Genomic DNA, 22027 nt, shown 5'->3' with positions numbered 1-22027 from the left:
CGATCACATGAACAGTAGTAAACAATATGTAATTTCCTGGCATCAAAGTTTACTACTGTGTGATCTCTGATCAGTCACAGAGATAACATAGTATATCACAGCAGCCCTGTACCATGTGATAGCTGTGGCCAATCATAGCTATTACAGTATTTCTCAATGGACTCTCAGGAATGCAGCCAGAGAGTCAGAAATTATTATACAGCCGTTATGGCTATAAAGGAATCATTGTCTAAAAAAAAAAAAGCCAGTGGTAGTAGTACAGTGTCTCTATGGTAACATTGTACTGCTAAGGTGACAGTATGTAAGAAAAAAATTGCAAAAGAAAAAAAAAGTGTAAAAAAAAAATGTAAAAAATAAAAAGTAAAATATTTTGTTTTCTTTTTAACTAACTGTCACCAGTCAGTGTCCCTAATCACTGCCACCCACTCAAAGTGTCCCTCATCACTGCCACACCCATTACCGTGTCCCTGATTACTGCCATATCAGGTACGGTGTTCGTGATCACCTCCAAACCAGTTAGTGTGCCTGATCACTGCCACACAGGTTATGGTGTTTGTGACCACTGCCACACCAGGTAAGGTGTCTGGGATCACCACCACACCAGCTGCAGTGTTCATGATCACCGCCACACTACTCATATAGTGCCTAATCACTGCCACCCACTCACAGTGTTGCCAATCACCACTACACTACTCACAATGTCTGTGATCACTAGGGATGGGCTGTCTGTTTGAGTCGAACATGAGTTCGATTCGAACATCGGCTGTTCGATCGTTCGACGAAGATTGAACATTATGGGCCATTCGTGCCAAAATTGAGCGGTGCGTCACGACCCATAATGCACTGCGTCATCGCAGTGCATTGCTGGCTGATGATTGGCCAAGCATGCACTATGACCCGCATGCTTTGGCCAATCACAGCGCCGCTAGCGAAGAGAGTCATAATTGGCCAAAGGCAGGGTGCCTTTGGCCAAATATATGGCTCAGGGGGTTAAGTCCACGCCCCACACTATATAAAGCCGCCTGAACGTCGGCCTTGTGTAGTGTGTTGCTGGCGGAAAGAGAGAGAGAATGTCATTTCATTTACTTTGACCAGGCAGTTTTTTTCAGTTAGCTAGATATCACTGCATGCAGTTCCTGCTGTACTGTTTCTAATATACTTAAGGCAGGCAGTTGATTCAGTTAGCTGCAGTGTATTTAATATATATATACAGTCAGACTGCTATATATATATATATATATATATATATATATATATATATATATATATATATATGTATATCCACTGTATACAGTTTAGCTAGATCTCACAGCAGACCGTTCCTGCTGTACTGTTTCTAATATACTTCAGGCAGGCAGTTGATTCAGTTAGCTGCAGTGTATTTAATATATATATATATATATATATATATATACAGTCATACTGCTATATATATATATATATATATATATATATATACTGTATACAGTTTAGCTAGAACTCACTGCAGACCATTCCTGGTGTACTGTTAAGCAGGCAGTTGATTCAGCTAGCTGCAGTGCATTTAATATATATACAGGCTTGTATATATATAGTCTAGCCAAGCCTATACCTGGCTGTAGGCCATTCCTGGAGTGCGTGTTCAAAGACACTTTCAGGCAGGCAGACAGGTGACTCAGTGAGCTGCAGTTCATAAAATATATATCCACTGCATTGTAGTCCAGCCAAGCCTATACCTTACTGTACGCCATTCCTGGAGTGCATGTTCAAAGACACTTTCAGGCAGGCAGGTGACTCAGTGAGCTGCAGTTCATAAAATATATATCCACTGCATTGTAGTCCAGCCAAGCCTATACCTTACTGTACGCCATTCCTGGAGTACGTGTTCAAAGACACTTTCAGGCAGGCGACTCAGTGAGCTGCAGTTCATTTTATATATATATATATATATATATATATATATATATATATATATATATATATATACAGACTTGTATATATAAAGTCTAGCCAAGCCTATACCTGACTGTAGGCCATTCCTGGAGTGCGTGTTCAAAGACACTTTCAGGCAGGCAGGAACCTCAGTGAGCTGCAGTTCATAAAATATATATCCACTGCATTGTTGTCCAGCCAAGCCTATACCTGACTGTAGGCCATTCCCGGTGTACTGTTTTTAGTAAACTTCAGGCGTTGTTTTGCTAATCTAATTGTACAGTATGTCTGGAAGGCCGCCAAGGAGAGGCAGATGCTCACAGGCCACTAAAAGAGGGCAAGCAGGCTCTGTGTCTACAGCCAAAAGTGCTGGTCATGAACACGGTGCAGCACGTGGCCATGGGGCACGCTTGTCCTTTTTTTTGGCAGCTGGCCGTGTTGAGCCACAACATGCAGAAGAGTTAGTAGAGTGGATGACCAAGCCATCCTCATCCTCCTCATCCTAGGTCACCCATGCTCAGTATACTTTGTCTGCCAATGCACCTGCCAAAGCGGCCTCTTCCATCGGCTCAATGTCATCAGTCACTCCTTCCCTAGCCCCACCATCATGCCCTAAGGAGTCCCCCGAACTGTTCGACCACAGTGTAGGGTACATGCTGAAGGAGGATGCGCAGCATTTTGAAGGCTCTGATGATGGTACCCAGGTTGAGGATGAAGGCAGTAACGTGAGCCCAGAGAGAGGGGGTGCCCAAAAAGGACATGAAACTGGCAGTCACGTACCCCCAGCTGCAGCATACTGCCAGGTTTGCTACACTGGCGAGGAGTGAGGGGTTGATGAGGTCACTGACTTTACGTGGGTGCCAGATAGAAGAGAGGAGGAGGCACATCTCTAACGAGGCAGGATGCCCTTCAGGGGCCAGCTTAAGGGCAGGCAACCGACTGCATCACAACGCAGAACTCCGCATGTGCAGGGCGCTGCTGACTCCGCGCGTTTTTCCAAAAGTTCTTTGGTGTGGGCCTTTTTTGATACGTATGCAGCAGATCGCACCGTTGCTGTTTGCAACATATGTCTGAAGCGTATCAAGCGTGACCAAAACAGCAGCCGCTTGGGCACCACATGCTTGACCAGACATATGTCGAGCTCCCATGCAGTCCATTGGCAACAGTACTAAAAAGACCCACACCAAAGAACAAGGCAGACTTCTCCTTGCTCCTCATCAGCTGGGATCTCCAAGCCCACTATAACTTCAGTCCTCTCAGATACGTGCACTGAGAGGAAAGAAGGTGTAGAATTAGGTGTCCCAAGCACTTCCGGGCAATCTGTTAATGGTACACCAACATCCGATTGTAGCAGGCAAATTTCCCTACCCCAGTTGCTAAACCGGCGAAAGAAATTCGGTCCCAGCCATCCACATGCTCAGCGGCTGAATGCTAGTTTGGCTAAATTGCTAGCACTCCAACTGCTGCCTTTTCAGCTGGTAGATTCTGTCCCCTTTCGAGAATTTGTGGAATGTGCGGTACCTAAGTGGCAGGTTCCCAAACGCCAATTTTTTTTCTCGGAAGGCCATTCCAGCTCTCTACCAACATGTGGAAGGCAATGTCTTGGCCTCGTTGGACGGGGCGGTCAGTGGTAAGGTGCATATTACCGCTGACTCATGGTCCATCAGGCATGGACAGGGACGTTACCTTTCTTTCATGATGCACTGGGTAACCCTGCTGGCAGCTGGGAAGGATGCAGGAGAGGGTGCAGTATTTTTGGAGCTTGTTCCGCCACCATGCCTCCAAAATGCTGGTAGTGGTGATTCTGCCACACCTCCCTACTCCACCCCCTCCTCTTCTTCTTCCTCTATGGCCTCTTCCTGTGCAGATTTGTCCTTGGAACCAGCGGTGCTCCGTAGGCGATCTAGGGGCTACGCAAGCACTCAGGCAAAAAGATGCCATGCGGTGCTTGAGTTGGTCTCCTTAGGGGACAACAGGAGCCACACTGGGGCAGAGATTCTGTCAGGTCTGAAGGGGCAGGCTCAGAGGTGGTTGACGCCATGCCAGCTTCAGCCAGGAATGGTGGTTTGCAACAATGGCACCAACCTCCTCCCCACCCCCTGACAGGGACACTTCACCCATGTTCCCTGTTTGGCTGACATCCTTAATTTGGTGGTGCAGGGGTTTTTGTGCACGTACCCAGGCTTACAGGATCTCCTGAGGCAGGCCAGGAAAGTCTGTGGGCATTTCCGACGGTCATATAATGCCAGTGCTCGGCTGGCTGACCTCCAAAAGGAATGCAACCTGCCCAAGAACCGCCTCATCTCATATGTTGATAGCTTCTAAAAACATTTTTGGTTCTGGGCACCACCACCAGTGGCTAAGGCCCAATTTTTCTGCCCCTGTTTAACAGGGGCGTGTAATTACAATTTTGGCTGTAATATTTTGCAGCAGGGCTCGTTCCTATGCTCAACAAGAGTTTCCGTGAGGGGTTGCAGTGTTGTGGCACCACCACCACTGCCTAAGGCCCAATTTTTCTGCCCCTGTTTAACAGGGGCGTGTAATTACAATTTTTGATCTAATATTTCACAGCAGAGCTCGTTCCTGCGCTCAACAAGAGCATCTGTGAGGGGTTTCAGTGTTGTGGTACCACCAACACCTAAGGCCCAATTTTCCACAGAGTGTATAGGGCAGGCTGTATAGTATATACAGGCGGTCCCCTACTTTCAAACATCCGACTTACAAACGACTCCTACTTACAAACGGAGGGAGACAACAGGAAGTGAGAGGAAATCTACCCCTAGGAAGGGAAATTCTCTCCTGTAAGAGTTAATATGGGAAAAAGGTGTCTCCTCCACTGATTTATCACCAATCCTTGTTTTCCTTAAAAACCCCAAATTTTTCAAATCCAATTGTCATTGGGACAGAAAGTGAGGTGAAATTTTCTGAACAGGTTCACAGACAGCAAAACAAATGTTACATGGGTGATAACCCTTCCCTATGTTTTCCAAAAAGCTTTAAAATAGATTTTTTGGCTGGAGCTACACTTACAAAATGTACCTGTTCCAAATTACAAACAGATTCTACATAAGAACAAATCTACAGTCCCTGTCTTGTTTGCACCGCCTGTATACTGCTGTTCAGAGTGTATAGGGCCTGGGGGCCCAACGCCTTTTCTTTTTTTAATTTTGGTGCGGGATTCCCCTAATATCCATACAAGACCCAAAGGGCCTGGTAATGGGCTGAGGGGGGGGGGTACCCATGCCGTTTATCTCACTGATTTTCATCGATATTGCCGGGACCCGACATTACATTAAAGCCTCAAGCAGTTTTAAATGACTTTTATTCCTTTAGAAATGTCATTTTGTGCAGGGACTGTTCTAAGCACTGGAAACATGCGCCACTTTACAGGCATACTATTGACACCCCCAGGTACGATATTTAAAGGAATATTTCACTTTTATTTTTTCACTTTAAGCATCATTAAAATCACTGCTCCCAAAAAAACGTCCGTTTTTGAAACTTTTTTTTCCATTGATACCCCTGGGGCAGCACCCGAGTCCCCTAACCCTTTTTAGGACAATAAGTTGCATATTAGCCTTTTGATTGCTCACATTCGAGTCCCATAGACTTTAACGGTGTTCGAATGTTCGCGCAAACTTTTGGTCCGTTCGCATGTTCTGGATGCGAACTAAAACCGGGAGGTGTTCGGCCCATCCCTAGTGATCACCTCCACGCAAATCATATTGTTCCTGATCATCGCCACACCAGTCATATTGTCCCTGATTACTACCACACCAGTCATAGTGTTCCTTTTTTTTTTTTAATTATAAATTATTAAATTTTTATTAAATTTGACAAATCCATTAAAACCACCTTCATAACATATTTATATTTATCACAAAGAGTCAACACATCTTTATCTATTTCCCAATCCCCCCCCCCCCCCCCAAAAAAAAACAAACTGGGAAACTCTCCCTTCTCCCCCTCCCCCCACCTCTCCTCCCTCCTCCAAATACCTTATATTAAATGTGTTCCCAATTCACCCAAACTGAAAAAGAAAAAAAAAATTGAGAAGCTTCTATGAGCCATGTCCATATTACTCTTAATAACCAAAAAAGAAAACAACAAACAAACACAAAAAAAAAAAAAATATTGCGAGGCTTCTATAAGCCATACTCCACCCCTTACCTATCTATAGTGAACATACACCTCATCTTCCTTTAATCATATCTACTGCTTCTACCCCCCATCCTATATATCCACCTTCCTTTACCCTTCCTCCCTATGTGCTTTGTCCCCTCTTCCCATTATTAATACCACCTTCATCGACATCAAGTGCATCACTCCTTCCCCCTGCCTATATCACCTAGAAAAATGGAAGAAAGAGGGGGGATAGGGAGGTGAAAGGGGAAAGGGAGAAAAAAAAAAAACCCTCTCCTCCTCCCCCCCCCAGAGGCAACCGCATCCGAGCCCAGAGACCATTATATATTATTACTCTACACGATCTCCATAGAGCATTGTTCCCAACCTGCCCATATTACCCTAAATTTTTCCTTTCTATCTTTAATTGTATGTACCCATCTTTCAGCCTCCATTATTAAATTGACCTCTCTCTTCCAGTCCAACAGAGTTGGACATCTAGTCTCTTTCCATAGCCTGGGTATTATCAATTTGGCTACATTCAATAGATGTGGAGTAATACTTTTCTTATATGATCTAATCGACATTGGTGTCCAATGATATAGAAAATTTAAGGGCGTTATAGTGTTCCTAATCACAGCCGCACTAGTCAGTCATATTGTCCTTTTTTCAATCAACTAATTTTTATTGAATTTTTTCACATTTTACAACAAAAGAAAAACACTTACCGATACCATCACATTACCCCACCCAACATCTGTGCAAAAAAAATCCCCTCTCTATCTGCGTTCATCAGACCCTATTTCAATTCCCTCCTTCACATTATTCCAAGATAGTACCTATTTTATATATATTCATTTCACTGCAGTATTATACATCTTACCTAATTTCCCATATCATTAATATACTTATCCAATTGCTAACCAGATTAGACACTAACCACCAACGCTAGATCTTTTCAAATTTCTTAGGACATCTCCTATGTTTATAGGTCAGTTCCTCTCATCTTAAGTTAAGATTAATTGCTTTAATCCATTGATCTGTCATTGGTGGACAGTTTGATATCCATTTTTGCAAAATAAGTTTACGTGCTATGTACATAGTTCTCAGCCACATCACGTGCACTTCAACTGGGAGAGTATCTTCCGGCATAACCCCTAACAATGCTATTTTTGGATCAGGCTAGAGCACAAGGAGTTCAAACTTTCAAATATGGACTCCCAGTAGCAGTGCAATTTGGGGCATTGCCACAACATATGTATAAGTGTACCTGTACCATTTGTGCATCTTGGGCAGTTGGATGTAATTGATTTACCTCAAGAATACAGTTTTAAAGGAGTATAGTGAGCTCTATGGATAATAAATAGTTGAGTCAAACACTGTGCAGAGGATAAGGATACCTTAAATACATTTTTCAAGGCTTGCCCCCATTCCTCATCACTAAGTGTCTCTAGATATCTTTGCCACCGTCCAAAACTACCTTTTTGTGAGTTGATTCTAGTTATCGTTTTAAGAATATATCGTTCCCATTAGTCCCTGTTTAGCACATCTTGTAGTAACTGCCAAAGCTAAAATTGATGAGGGATTATATTTTAATAAAAAGGTCTTTGCTTGGGTCTGCAAGGCATGCCGTAACTGTAATTATTGAAAAAATAATTTATTAGACAAATGATATTTCGCTGCCTAATTATTAAATGATTGCAAAACATCATTATCATAAAGTTGGCTAAGAAACAGAATACCTGCCTTTTTCCACAAATCAAAACTTTTAAGTTTCGCCACTTCAGACAGTTGTGGATTATTCCATATGGGCATATATTGTGTACAGTGGGGAAAAAAAGTATTTTGTCAGCCACCAATTGTGCAAGATCTCCCACTTAAAAAGATGAGAGAGGCCTGTAATTGTCATCATAGGTATACCTCAACTATAAGAGACAAAATGTGGAAACAAATCCAGACAATCACATTGTCTGATTTTTGAAAGAATTTATTTGCAAATTATGGTGGAAAATAAGTATTTGGTCAATATCAAAAGTTCATCTAAATAGTTTGTTATATATCCTTTGTTGGCAATAACAGAGGTCAAACATTTTCTGTAAGTCTGCACAAGGTTGTCACACACTGTTGCTGGTATGTTGGCCCATTCCTCCATGCAGATCTCCTCTAGAGCAGTGATGTTTTGGGGCTGTCGCTGGGCAACACGGACTTTCAACTCCCTCCAAAGGTTTTCTATGGGGTTGAGATCTGGAGACTGGCTAAGCCATTCCAGGACCTTGAAATGCTTCTTACGAAGCCACTCCTTCCTTGCCCGGGCGGTGTGTTTGGGATCATTGTCATGCTGAAAGACCTAGCCACGTTTCATCTTCAATGCCCTTGCTGATGGGAGGAGGTTTGCACTCAAAATCTCATGATACATGGCCCCATTCATTCTTTCATGTACACGGATCAGTCGTCCTGTTCCCTTTGCAGAGAAACAGCCCCAAAGCATGATGTTGCCACCCCCATGCTTCACAGTAGGTATGGTGTTCTTGGTTGCAACTCAGCATTCTCTCTCCTCCAAACACGACGAGTTGTGTTTCTACCAAACAATTCTACTTTGGTTTTATCTGACCATATGACATTCTCCCAATCCTTTTCTGGATCATCCAAATGCTCTCTAGCAAACCTCAGACGGGCCCGGACATGTACTGGCTTAAGCAGGGGGACACGTCTGGCACTGCAGGATCTGAGTCCCTGGCAGCGTAGTGTGTTAATGATGGTAGCCTTTGTTACGTTGGTCCCAGCTCTCTGCAGGTCATTCACTAGGTCCCCTTGTGTGGTTCTGGGATTTTTGCTCACCGTTCTTGTGATCATTTTGACCCCACTGGGTGAGATCTTGCGTGGAGCCCCAGATCGAGGGAGATTATCAGTGGTCTTGTATGTCTTCCATTTTCTAATTATTGCTCCCACAGTTGATTTCTTCACACCAAGCTGCTTGCCTATTGCAGATTCAGTCTTCCCAGCCTGGTGCAGGTCTACAATTTTGTTTCTGGTGTCCTTCAACAGCTCCTTGGTCTTCACCATAGTGGAGTTTGGAGTGTGACTGTTTTAGGTTGTGGACAGGTGTCTTTTATACTGATAACAAGTTCAAACAGGTGCCATTAATACAGGTAATGAGTGGAGGACAGAGGAGCCTCTCAAAGAAGAAGATACAGGTCTGTGAGAGCCAGAAATCTTGCTTGTTTGTAGGTGACCAAATACTTATTTTCCACCATAATTTGCAAATAAATTCTTTCAAAAATCAGACAATGTGATTGTCTGGATTTGTTTCCACATTTTGTCTCTCATAGTTGATCTATACCTATGATGACAATTACAGGCCTCTCTCATCTTTTTAAGTGGGAGAACTTGCACAATTGGTGGCTGACTAAATACTTTTTTGCCCCACTGTATATATAGCAAAAGGGGCTACCAGAATCCTAGTCAAGCCAGGCCAGGGTCATAAACAGGAGATCAGCAGATGGGGGGCCAGGAGTAAACAGACAGGGAGCAAGATAGAAGGAATCAGGCTGCAGGACAAGGATCCAGGGATACAGGAACAGAAACAAACATGTTCAGGATACAGGATACAGGAATCAGGGTTCAGGTCCAGGATCAGGATCAGGATCAGGATCAGGATCAGATATAAACAGGCTGCAGGTCAGGGCACAAGGACAATACCAAGGCGAGGTGTGTGTGCACTTGCCGGGTATTTATACTATAGTTGCTATCAAAGTCAGGTGATGCCTAATTGCAGAAGGTAATGCCTGCTCCACACTGCCAGGATCCATCCGCTGGTGGATTCCAGTACTGCGGCCCAAAGATGACATAATACCAGCAGGAAAAAGCTCTGACAGTTCCAAACTGCCAGGAGACACCTGCTGGTGGACCTCAGTACTGCACCCCAAATGATAGATATTACCAGTTGTTTCTCATTTTCTTTCTGTATTTTCCAAAAACTTTTGGCAAAATATAAAGTCTTCAAAAGACTCACCATGCCTCCTTAAAATATCTTGGGGTGTTTATTTTCCAAAATGGGGTAATTTCTTCGGGTGTTTCCACTGACCTGGTGCTCCAAGGCCTCCAAAAATGTGATAGGTAGTCAGGAAATTAGATGTGTAATTTATGCCCCTAGAAAGCCTAAAGGTGCTGTTTGGATGTTGGGCCGCTCTGTGTGGCTAGGCTGTGAATAAATCTCATGCACGTGGCATCACCACACTCGGGATGAGTTGCCGAATGTGTTTTTGGGTGTATTTCTAAGTATGCCTATGATGTGTGTTAGAAATATCCTATTAATTGACAACTTTGTGTAAAAAAATACATTTCCATTTTTTTTCCTGCGTTTTCCAAAGACTTTTGGGAAAAATGAAATTTTCAAAAGGCTCTCTATGTCTTTCAGAAAATACCTTGGAGTGTTTGCTTTTTAAAACGGGGTCATTTTGTGGGTGTTTTCAATGTCCTGGTGCTCCAGGGTCTCCAAAAATGTGATAGGTAGTCAGGAAATTAGATGCATAATTTATGCCTTTGGAACACCTTACATAGTTACATAGTAGGTGAGGTTGAAAAAAGACACAAGTCCATCAAGTCCAACCTATGTGTGTGATTATGTGTCAGTATTACATTACATATCCCTGTATATTGCGGTCATTCAGGTGATTATCTAATAGTTTCTTGAAGCTATCAATGCTCCCCGCTGAGACCACCGCCTGTGGAAGGGAATTCCACATCCTTGCCGCTCTTACAGTAAAGAACCCTCTACGTAGTTTAAGGTTAAACCTCTTTTCTTCTAATTGTAATGAGTGGCCACGAGTCTTATTAAACTCTCTTCTGCGAAAAAGTTTTATCCCTATTGTGGGGTCACCAGTACAGTATTTGTAAATTGAAATCATATCCCCTCTGAAGGTGCTCCTTGGATTTTGGGCTCCTCTAGGCATCTAGGTTGTGAAAAAATCCCACACATGTGGTATCCCCATACTCAGGAGGCATAGCAGAATGTGTTTTGGGGTGTAATTGTAAGTACACTTATGCTGTGTTTGAGAAATAACTTGTTAAAATAACAACTTTGTGGGAAAAAAAATGAATTTCTACATTTTTCAAAAAATTGTGACAAAAAATTACTTAAAAAAACTCACCATGTTTCTTATTAAATACCTAGGACTGTCTACTTTCCAAAAAGGGGTCATTTGGGGGTATTTGTTTTGTCCCGGCATTACAGGGCCTCAAGAAATAAGACGGGCAGTCGGTAAGTCATCACTATTCAGATCAATTTTCAAATATACTGCATATACCATATTTTGTAGACTCTATAACTTTCACAAAGACTAAATAATATACACAGACTTGGGTTATTCTAACCCAGAATATATTTCCGCCTAAAATTATGAAGAAAGAGTATTAATTTGCAAAATCTTAAAACAGAAACTATAAAAATGTGTTTTTCTCCAAAATTTCTGCCTTTTTTCATTTTTATAAATAAGGTAAAAAACCCAGTGGTGATTAAATACCACCAAAAGAAAGCACTATCTGTCTCAAAAATGATTAAAATTTCATTTTCATTCAGTAATTGTCAATCAAATTATGACAGTGCTGAAAGCTGAAAAATACCTATAGATCTTCCTACTATATACCTAAGTGGATGCTTGTGGAATGCCATAAAATACAACTACTAGGAGGTAATACTTTTACTAAATACTCTCCAATGTAGTCCAATGAGTATCTTCCGAAAATGGATACATTTAGACCCTTCCCTCAATGGCAGAATGTGGATATTGTAGTGGTATGACAGCTATATTCACAAGATGTCCTTAAAACATTCCAGCAACTGTTATCACATTTCCAGCTGAGCAGCAAACTATTTTTCCAATAGTTACAGATACAGGATGCATTGCAAGTTCAAAGTTGTAGTTTGGAAATAAATATTGCATCAACAGCAAATTATGAATTCTGTTGCACTGGCCATGATATTCCATACACATCTATTGCCAAAATATCTGACGTAAATGGGAAGGAGACGTGGGTAGTATTACACATGAAAAGTGGGATGTAGTTTTGAAATCATTATTGAAGGCAACTTTATCTGTGACATCCAGAGTTACACAACGTTTTGTATTGCATGGCATGTATAGGACACCTAAATCTCTGTATGCAATGGCTGCTCGGGAGGATCAGTGGTATATTAACTGCGGGAGAGAACAAGGAGACCTGATATATTTATTTTGAAATGCCCTATATTGATGTGGTATGGCAAGATATTATACAATATAATAACCACATTATTTGTGAAAATTATTTGCAAGAAAGTGGGTAGCTCAAGTTCCACGTCAAATGCTGATTGGCTTTTCAAAAATAAAGCTGGACCTAGAGAAACTCACTTATCAACACAGAGGGTGAAGAAATTGGTGGAAATCTGATCTTGCTGGATTGAGAAGCATAATTTGAGATACTATTGGGATAAAATATGGGCAAGGTAGGAGAGTGTACAGTAGATAGGGTCTCCCTGGCTTCTCCAGGGATATACAGTATGTTATATATTATATATGTTAGAGCAGTAGTATTTAACTTACTTGATTGGGGGGGGGGGGGGCAAGTGCAGCCCTCAACATCACCAAGGTGCCGCACATAAAATTCAGTTAAAAACATGAGATGATCAGAGACTGCAGACATAATACAAGACATGGTAAAACACTGCAGACATAATACAGGAGATGGTCAGAAACTGCAGACACAATAGAAGAGATAGTAAGAAAATGTTGAAATGATGATACAAGAAATAGTATGAGACTGCGGATACGATACAAGAAATGGTCATAGACTGCAGACATGATAGAAGAGATGGTTAGAGACTGCAGACATAATACAAGAGATGGTCATAGATTTTGGACATAATATAGGAGATGGTCAGAGACTGCTGAGGAATGCACAAAATTGCCAAGGGAAGCAGGTTGGGCACCAGGGTGGTAGAATGTAGAAAATTGTGCTAACTATAGTATACTAGACACAGAGGTGTAAAGTAACTGAGTAATTAAGGCTGCATTCACACTTCAGCGTTTTGAATCACAAGCAGATTTGCCGCGAATCTGCCCTCGATTTGAAAGCGCCGATGTGTAAATGACAAATCACGGGACTCGCATTTGAGATGTCATTTATTTGAATGACACCTCAAATCGTGGCAACACTCATCACGGGAAGCATGTCGCCCAAAAGTAGCTTCAAATGAATGGCATCTCAACTGCAAGTCCCGCGATTTGTCATTCATTTTTTTGTTTTGTTTTTTCTCTTTGTAAACGTGTGTAAAATTATAAATGTGGACAAATGTGGTTCTGTGTTTGCAGATGACTTCAAGTTATGTTTTGGAATAAAAACCTTAAGATATGTCTTCATTTTTCAGCAGACCTGATTGCACAGTTAGATTATGTTGTAAATGAGGTATAATGCTGATAAATATAAAGGTATGCATGTGGGAGGAGATAGACAGAAAGATACATAAATAGTCAATATAGTGAACTTAGTCCAGTTAATCACTTTAAGGTTATTACAAAGGAGGGTACTCTTTCAACCGAAGAAAAAGAGATTTTACTTCTGCATACAGAAAGACTTCTTCACAGAAAGAGCTGTGAAAATGTGAAATGGTAAAGGCTGACTTTTTCGCATTGACGGGCCAATGGACAGGTCTAAGTATATAAAATATTGGATGAGAACCTTCTTCCCTCAGCCAGAACACTGAAGATGGGCCGTGGATCTTCCAGCATGACAATGACCCAAAACATACCGCCAAGGCAACAAAGAAGTGGCTCAACAAGAAGCACATTAAGATCGTGGAGTGACCTAGCCAGTCTCCAGACCTTAATCATATAGAAGAAGAGAAGATTGATAAAAGATATAGAAGATCTGGAAAGAAGAGTGGAACAAAATCCCTCCTGAGAGCTGTGCAAACCTGGTCACCAACTACAAGAAACGCCTTACCTCTGTGCTTGCCAACAAGGGTTTATCCACCAAGTACTAAGTCATGTTTTGCTTGGGGATCAAATAATTATTTTACTCACTGAACTGCAGCTCAATTTATAACATTTATATCATGTGTTTTTTCTGGATTTTTGGTTGATATTCTGTGTATATCATTTAAAATACACCTGTGATAAAAATTCTAGACCCTTCATTTCTTTGTAAGTGGATAAACCTACAAAATCTGCAGGGGAGCAAATTATTATTTCCCCACTGTGTATATCTATATGTGGTTTGGGGGGGATTGTAGCTCCACAGGACGAAGTGCAAAGCCGTTAAACTTTAAGCAGAAAGGCTTTTATTTTCAGCAAGCAAATCAAAATAAGGCTTCCAGCAGAACACAAGCACAAAATAAAGTCCGCTTATCTTCAGCACAAAGTAAAAAGGCACATACAGTTCATGGATGGGCCTTTGTCAAAGGGTTTAACAGTCCTGGTTGGATCTTTTTAGCAGCCTCCAGCTGACTCACAACTCTTCAAGACAGGTGTATTCACCAATTCCTCCTCACCACCACACCTAGCACTACTTCCTGGAGGCTCTTAACCCTGTGTGTGATGGAACCCCTGTAGTCAGGGGTGGAGGCTCTTTCCCACCCGAATATCACTTCATAGCCTCCGAAATTCCGGGTCCCAAATATCTCTCTATTAACATAGAGAGAACTGTGAGTCAGTCCTCTCCTGACTAAGGCTATTCCCGGGAATTCCTCACCCATCCTGGGTGAGCCCCTGAATACTACCACACTTCCCTTAAAGGGACCATAACAAAAATATCGGTGCTATATAGCACCCGTCCAGGACCCAACCATGGCGTCCTGTACAATATATATATACAGTCAGGTCTATAAATATTGAGACATCGACACAATTCTAATCTTTTTGGCTCTATAAACCACCACAATGGATTTGAAATGAAACAAACAAGATGTGCTTTAACTGCAGACTTTCAGCTTTAATTTGAGGGTATTTACATCCAAATCAGGTGAACGGTGTAGGAATTACAACAGTTTGTATATGTGCCTCCCACTTTTTAAGGGACCAAAAGTAATGGGACAGATTAACAATCATTCATCAAACGTTCACTTTTTAATACTTGGTTGCAAAGCCTTTGCAGTCAAATACAGCCTGATGTCTGGAACGCATAGACATCACCAGACGCTGGGTTTCATCCTTGGTGATGCTCTGCCAGGCCTCTACTGCAACTGTCTTCAGTTCCTGCTTGTTTCATTTCAAATCCATTGTGGTGGTGTATAGAGCCAAAAAGATTAGAATTGTGCTGATGTCCCAATATTTATGGACCTGACTGTGTGTATATATATATATATATATATATATATATATATACATCCAAACAGCTGGCAACATTACAGTACATGATTCTTCATCAAATAATAGTACACCCAAAAGAGATTTTTTAGTTATGAGTGGAGAATGGGCTGAGCATTCTTATGTAATTACCCCAACTGTGCAATCTCTCTTACTAACCATGTTCCTGTCCACCAAAGAGATCTGGGATTTCACACTTTTCTGTGTTCCATCTCCTCCTCTGGCATTCTCTATAATATAAAAATCATAAAATAATCGAACCCCCCCCCCCCCCCCCCCCCCGAATATCGCTTCCTCTTCTCCCTAGTCCTATGCTACCAACTAGGCAAGACATGAAGCTTGCTCCCTTGCAGTTGGAAAAAAGATCACTATCCCCCACCTCTTCCCTCTTCCAGACGTTTAGGAAACCCCTCTTGGGGCTATCTTCTTAACCTATTTACTTGGCCATGCGCTGCCAGAGAACACCCACACTGGTATTTGTTTCCACCCAACATTTATTTTATTTCATGTTATCAGAAACTATCCACTTGGAGAGCTATGCATTTGTTGTACAATATTTACAAAGTCATAATGTTTAATCAAAAGGCTTCTTACATAAAAGAATTGCAAAGAAAAGCACATGAAATAAATAAAAAGACCAACAGGGAGCAAGGATACTGCCCCCCCCCCCCCCCCAACTGCCCCTAGCAGGTGCTTAAAGACAGTTTCGGACCAAGAAAATTCTTGATATATATATTCCTAATATACAGTACATCCGAAAAGTATTCACAGTGCTTCACTTTTTCCACATTTCATTATGTTACAACCTTATTTCAAAATGGAGTAAATTCATTATTTTCCTCAAAATTCTACAAACAATACCCCATAATGACAATGTGAAAGAAGTTTGTTTGAAATCTTTGCAAATTTATTTATAAAAAACGAAAAAATCCCATGTACAGTCAGGTCCATAAATATTGAGACATTGACACAATTCTAATCTTTTTGGCTCTATACACCACCACAATGGATTTGAAATAAAACGAACAAGATGTGTTTTAACTGCAGACTTTCAGCTTTAATTTGAGGGTATTTACATCCAAATCAGGTGAACGGTGTAGGAATTACAACAGTTTGTATATGTGCCTCCCACTTTTTAAGGGACCAAAAGTAATGGGACAATTGGCTGCTCAGCTGTTCCATGGCCAGGTGTGTGTTATTCCCTCATTATCCCATTTACAAGGAGCGGATAAAAGTTCCAGAGTTCATTTCAAGTGTGCTATTTGCATTTGGAGACTGTTGCTGTCAACTCTCAATAAGAGATCCAAAGAGCTGTCACTATCAGTGAAGCAAGCCATCATTGGGCTGAAAAAACAAAACAAACCCATCAGAGAGATAGCAAAAACATTAGGTGTGGCCATATCAACTGTTTGGAACATCCTTAAAAAGAAAGAACGCACTGGTGAGCTCAGCAACACCAAAAGATCCGGAAGACCACGGAAAACACCTGTGGTGGATGACCGAAGAATTATTTCCCTGGTGAAGAAAACACCCTTCAAAACAGTTGTCCAGATCAAGAACACTCTCCAGGAGGTAGGTGTATGTGTGTCAAAGTCAACAATCAAGAGAAGACTTCACCAGAGTGAATACAGAGGGTTCACCACAAGATGTAAACCATTGGTGAGCCTCAAAAACAGGAAGGCCAGATAAGAGTTTGCCAAACAACATCTAAAAAAGCCTTCACAGTTCTGGAACAACATCCTATGGACAGATGAGACCAAGATCAACTTGTACCAGAGTGATGGAAAGAGAAGAGTATGGAGAAGTAAAGGAACTGCTCATGATCCAAAGCATACCACCTCATCAGTGAAGCATGGTGGTAGTGTCATGGCATGGGCATGTATGGCTGCCAACTGAACTGGTTCTCTTGTATTTATTGATGATGTGACTGCTGACAAAAGCAGCAGGATGAATTCTGAAGTGTTTCGGGCAATATTACCTGCTCATATTCAGCAAAATGCTTCAGAACTCATTGGACGGTGCTTCACAGTGCAGATGGACAATGACCCAAAGCATACTGCGAAAGCAACCAAAGAGTTTTTTGAGGGAAAGAAGTGGAATGTTATGCAATGGCAATCACCTGACCTGAATCCGATTGAGCATGCATTTCACTTGATGAAGACAAAACTGAAGGGAAAATGCCCCAAGAACAAGCAGGAACTGAAGACAGTTGCAGTAGAGGCCTGGCAGACCCAGCGTCTGGTGATGTCTATGCGTTCCAGACTTCAGGCTGCAATTGACTGCAAAGGATTTGCAACCAAGTATTAAAAAGTGAAAGTTTGATGGATGATTGTTAATCTGTCCCATTACTTTTGGTCCCTTAAAAAGTGGGAGGCACATATACAACCTGTTGTAATTCCTACACCGTTCACCTGATTTGGATTTAAATACCCTCAAATTAAAGCTGAAAGGCTGCAGTTAAAACACATCTTGTTCGTTTCATTTCAAATCCATTGTGGTGGTGTATAGAGCCAAAAAGATTAGAATTGTGTCGATGTCCCAATATTTATTGACCTGACTGTAAGTATTCACAGCCTTTGCTCAATACTTTGTTGAAGCACCTTTGGCACCAATTACAGCCTCAAGTCCTTTTGAGTATGATGCTACAAGCTTGGCACACCTATTTTTGGGCACTTTCTCCTATTCTTCTTTGCAGGACCTCTCAAGCTCCATCAGGTTGGATGGAAAGCGTCTGTGCACAGCCATTTTCAGATCTTTTCAGAGATGTTCAGTCGGGTTCAAGTCTGGGCCACTCAAGGTCATTCACAGTTGTCCTGTAGCCACTCCTTTGTTATCTTGGCTGTGTGCTTAGGGTCCCTGTCCTGTTGGAAGATGAACCTTCGCCCCAGTCTGAGGTCCAGAGTGCTCTGGAGCAGGTTTTCATCAAGGATATCCCTGTACAGTGCTGCATTCATCTTTCCCTTGATCCTGACTAGTCTCCCAGCTCCTGCCGCTGAAAAACATCCCCAAAGCATGATGCTGCCACCACCATGCTTCACTGTAGGGATGGTATTGGCCAGGTGATGAGCGCTGCCTGGTTTCCTCCAGATACGACGCTTGCCATTCAGGCCAAAGAGTTCCATCTTTGTTATGTCAGAACAGAGAATTTTGTATCTCATTGTCTGAGAGACCTTCAGGTGCCTTTTGGCAAACTCCAGATGGCCTGTCATGTGCCTTTTACTGAGGAGTGGCTTCCGTCTGGCCACTCTACCATTCACGCCTGATTAGTAGAGTGCTGCAGAGATGGTTGTTCTTCTGGAAGGTTCTCCTCTCTCCACAGAGAAATGCTAGACCAAGAACCATCGGGTTCTTGGTCACTTCCCTGACTAAGGCCCTTCTCCCCCGATCACTCAGTTTGGCTGGGCAGCCCAATCTAGGAAGAGTCCTGGGAGTTCCAAACTTCTTCCATTTACAGTTGATGGAGGCCCCTGTGCTCATTGGGGCCTTCAATGCTGCAGAAATTTTTATGTAACCTTTCCCAGATCTGTGCCTGGATACAATCCTATCTTGGAGGTCTACAGACAATCCCTTGGACTTCATGGCTTGGTTTGTGCTCTGACATGCACTGTTACCTGCGGGACCTCATATAGACAGGTGGGTGCCATTCCAAATCATGTCTAATTAACTGAATTTACCACAGGTGGACTCCAATAAAGTTGTAGAAACACCTCAAGGATGATCAGTAGAAACAGTATGCACCTGAGCTCAATTTTGAGTGTCATGACAAAGGCTGCGAATACTTATGTACATGTGATTTTTTTTGTTTTTTATTTTTAATAAATTTGCAAAGATTTCAAACTTCTGTCACATTGTCATTATGGGGTATTGTTTGTAGAATTTTGGGGAAAATAATGAATTTAATCAATTTTGGAATAAGGCTGTAACATAACAAAATTTGGAAAAAGTGAAGCGCTGTGAATACTTTCCGAATGCACTGTATATAAGGAGTCATCAAGAAATTTCACTCCCCTGTATCTACAAAAAACAAGTGTCTTGGATGGACAGACCTTTTAATTTCAATCAAGATACAATGGACACTACACACTTACTTGAGCTGCTGTAAGCAGGTAGGATGGTAAAGCTGGTGAAGCCAAGGAGAAGAATCCACCACATTGTACACAGGAACCGATATCTCATATCTGTGGTACATGTATGATAAAAAATAAATACAGAATAACAGAATAGATGGAAAGTCAAAAGTCAGCCAAATCCTGTTCTAGGACAGTGGACATAGATGTGAATTTAGGGGAATTTTGTTTACACTGTAAATGTACAGTATAGTATTAGTAAAGCTAATGATATGTTATCAGTGATTTTTGTAGTACTGCTTACACATGCTCTTAAATGAGGTGCCTTTGAAATGAGCATCATGAGTATTACGTGTCTTCACCTGGGCGGCTGAGGGGGCGGTAAAAAAACAAGCAGCTGTGCCACAGTTCTACTGTCCCCAGACTCTCACCTAAATTCTAACAGCACATCACAATTCTCATAGCAAGATGGGGCTATGATGCTTTGCACAGCCTGTCAAACTTGCCCATTGTCAGTGGACAGAGGTCAATGGGAGCAAACTGAATCTGCATTTACTGCCCCCCCCCCACCTAAATTCTAACATCACTGCCTGAGCGAGCTGAACATGCCCACGATGATTTGCAACGCCTGTCAAACTTTGGGAAATGGGTAAATGGCAGTGCACCAAGTCTGCAGGCTTGGCTCGCAGTCATGTATTTTACTAAAAAAAAAAAAAAACACAGGCATTCAAGAGGCATCAGTATCGCTTCCATCCACTGCTATACTTCCCTCTGAAAACCAATCCCCCGTAGGTTGCTTTTCAGGGGGTGGTAGGCATTGCCACCCCAAAAAATAGCCTTTAAAGTTTTCAGTAGTCTACCCATCATCCTGATACAGTGATTGGGTGCTTTTCCTGCTTATGCTGCAATATCGCCCAGTTTACAACACATAGCAGAGTTTTCTTTTGAGCATAATTAATACTGATTGTAGCAGGCTTCTTTTACTAGCTACAACATCTCATGCAAACACTGAAACATGATGAGTGATGGCAGAAAAAGATTAAGATTCAAGTCTGCCCCCTTTTTTTTAACCTTTTTGTCTAAGCATAGATCTATGTTTGTCCCACACATGTTTAAATCCACTTCCTGTTGACTGACTCGCTACTTCTGTTGGAAATCTGTTCCAAGCATCAACTACTACAAAATGTAGCTTTCTAAGATTAGTTTTGAACAACTCCTCTGTTTTTGATCTTAGTCTCATTTTAAAAATACTGCACTCTAAATGCCATACATAGCTTGAATTTGGGCTTATTCAGCAACCCCCAGCTTGGGGGACTATTCAATCGACTTTTGTCAAAGGAGCAAGGTAGAAAATTGTCGGCTGAACAGTGCCTGCATCCAATCAGATGCCTCGATAAATTTGGGTTTGTGAGATACAGTCTTGATTTCATTATATAAATCACACAAAACACAACAAATAACTTACAAATCACTGCTGTATGGATCCCTTGGATCAGCCTTGTGTTGTCAGCTGGATTCCTTGTGTCTTACAAGCTTTTAGACCCTTTGCTTGTGGACTCCAATTTCAGCCATAAGCGGTAGATCACACTCTGGTTAATCCATAACCTCAAATATTGATTCTGTGTCCTGTCCTTCTCTGTGCAAACAAAAGAGAGTCTCCAAAATACTGCAGCGTGGGATGGGACGAGGACAAGTGTATAAAACACAAAATAAAATCCCTGATCATCTGAACATTATACAATAAAATATAATACACACTCGATACTTACTAATAATTACCCAAGTCTTGGGACGGGCCAGAATATCATTTATTGCTTAAATCAATATTACAGTCTTTCTATTGTAGTGTAGAGTGGCTGATTAGAAATAAAGCACAACATGCAGCCGTATTTATTTTCTGTACTCCTTTTTATATAGGTAACATAGAACATAGTATAAAGGACACCTTCCCTTGAAAAAGCTCCTTGTACCTGCAAAATGTTGGGTAGCAATGCTTGGAATCTTGGATGATACAGACTGGTGAAAGTAGTAGAGACAATTTAAATGGAATTGCATTATTTGGATGGTGGCAGTTCAGATCCAGGGACAAAAGAACAGAAGGCACATATTGAATGCTGTATATGACTGTTGGCAGTGCCAGGACAAGGTCATCTAGAGCCCAGGGCGAACATGCCAAACTGGAATCCCCCGCTCTCAAGATGTATGAGCATTATGTGACAGCAAAAATCCCCCCACAAAAACCAAAAACACTGAGCATTAATCTGCATGTTTATCCCTAAGCATAAATTCCCCCTCCTCCCAGTAAAAATCCGCCCTCCTGCTGAAAATTCCCCCCGTCAGTACAAATCTTTGCCCAAATCTTTCAGCACAAATCTCTTCCAAATCAACCCAGCTCAAATGCCCCTCAAAAGTTCATCCCTCCTAGCACAAATCCTCTACTCCTAAAAGTTCCCCTCCTTGTACACATCTCCCCCCCCACTTTAAATTCCCCCCTTTCCAGCACAAAATCCCCCCTCCTAGCACAAATCTTCTTCTCCCTATCCTCCCGACACAAATCCCCCTAAATCACCACTTTTGGCATGCCCC

At 41.8% G+C, this 22027-nt stretch overlaps 1 protein-coding gene across 1 annotated transcript in view; it reads right to left on the bottom strand.

Moving 5' to 3' along the window:
• The window catches only part of LOC141139537 (vitamin K-dependent protein C-like), a 154143-nt gene extending 133067 nt beyond the window's left edge, over nucleotides 1-21076 (bottom strand). Inside the window, exons 1-2 of the mRNA XM_073625775.1 lie at nucleotides 20907-21076; nucleotides 19463-19552 (exon numbers count right to left, since the gene is read on the bottom strand). Coding sequence (XP_073481876.1) covers nucleotides 19463-19550 — 88 coding nt within the window. The 5' untranslated portion in view covers nucleotides 19551-19552; nucleotides 20907-21076. The remainder of the gene's footprint in view (nucleotides 1-19462; nucleotides 19553-20906) is intronic.
• Nucleotides 21077-22027: the final 951 nt, after the last annotated feature.

Source organism: Aquarana catesbeiana, linkage group LG04 (assembly GCF_042186555.1).
Source record: "Aquarana catesbeiana isolate 2022-GZ linkage group LG04, ASM4218655v1, whole genome shotgun sequence".
Lineage (NCBI taxonomy): Eukaryota > Metazoa > Chordata > Amphibia > Anura > Ranidae > Aquarana > Aquarana catesbeiana.
This window is presented reverse-complemented; position numbering and strand designations above follow the sequence as displayed.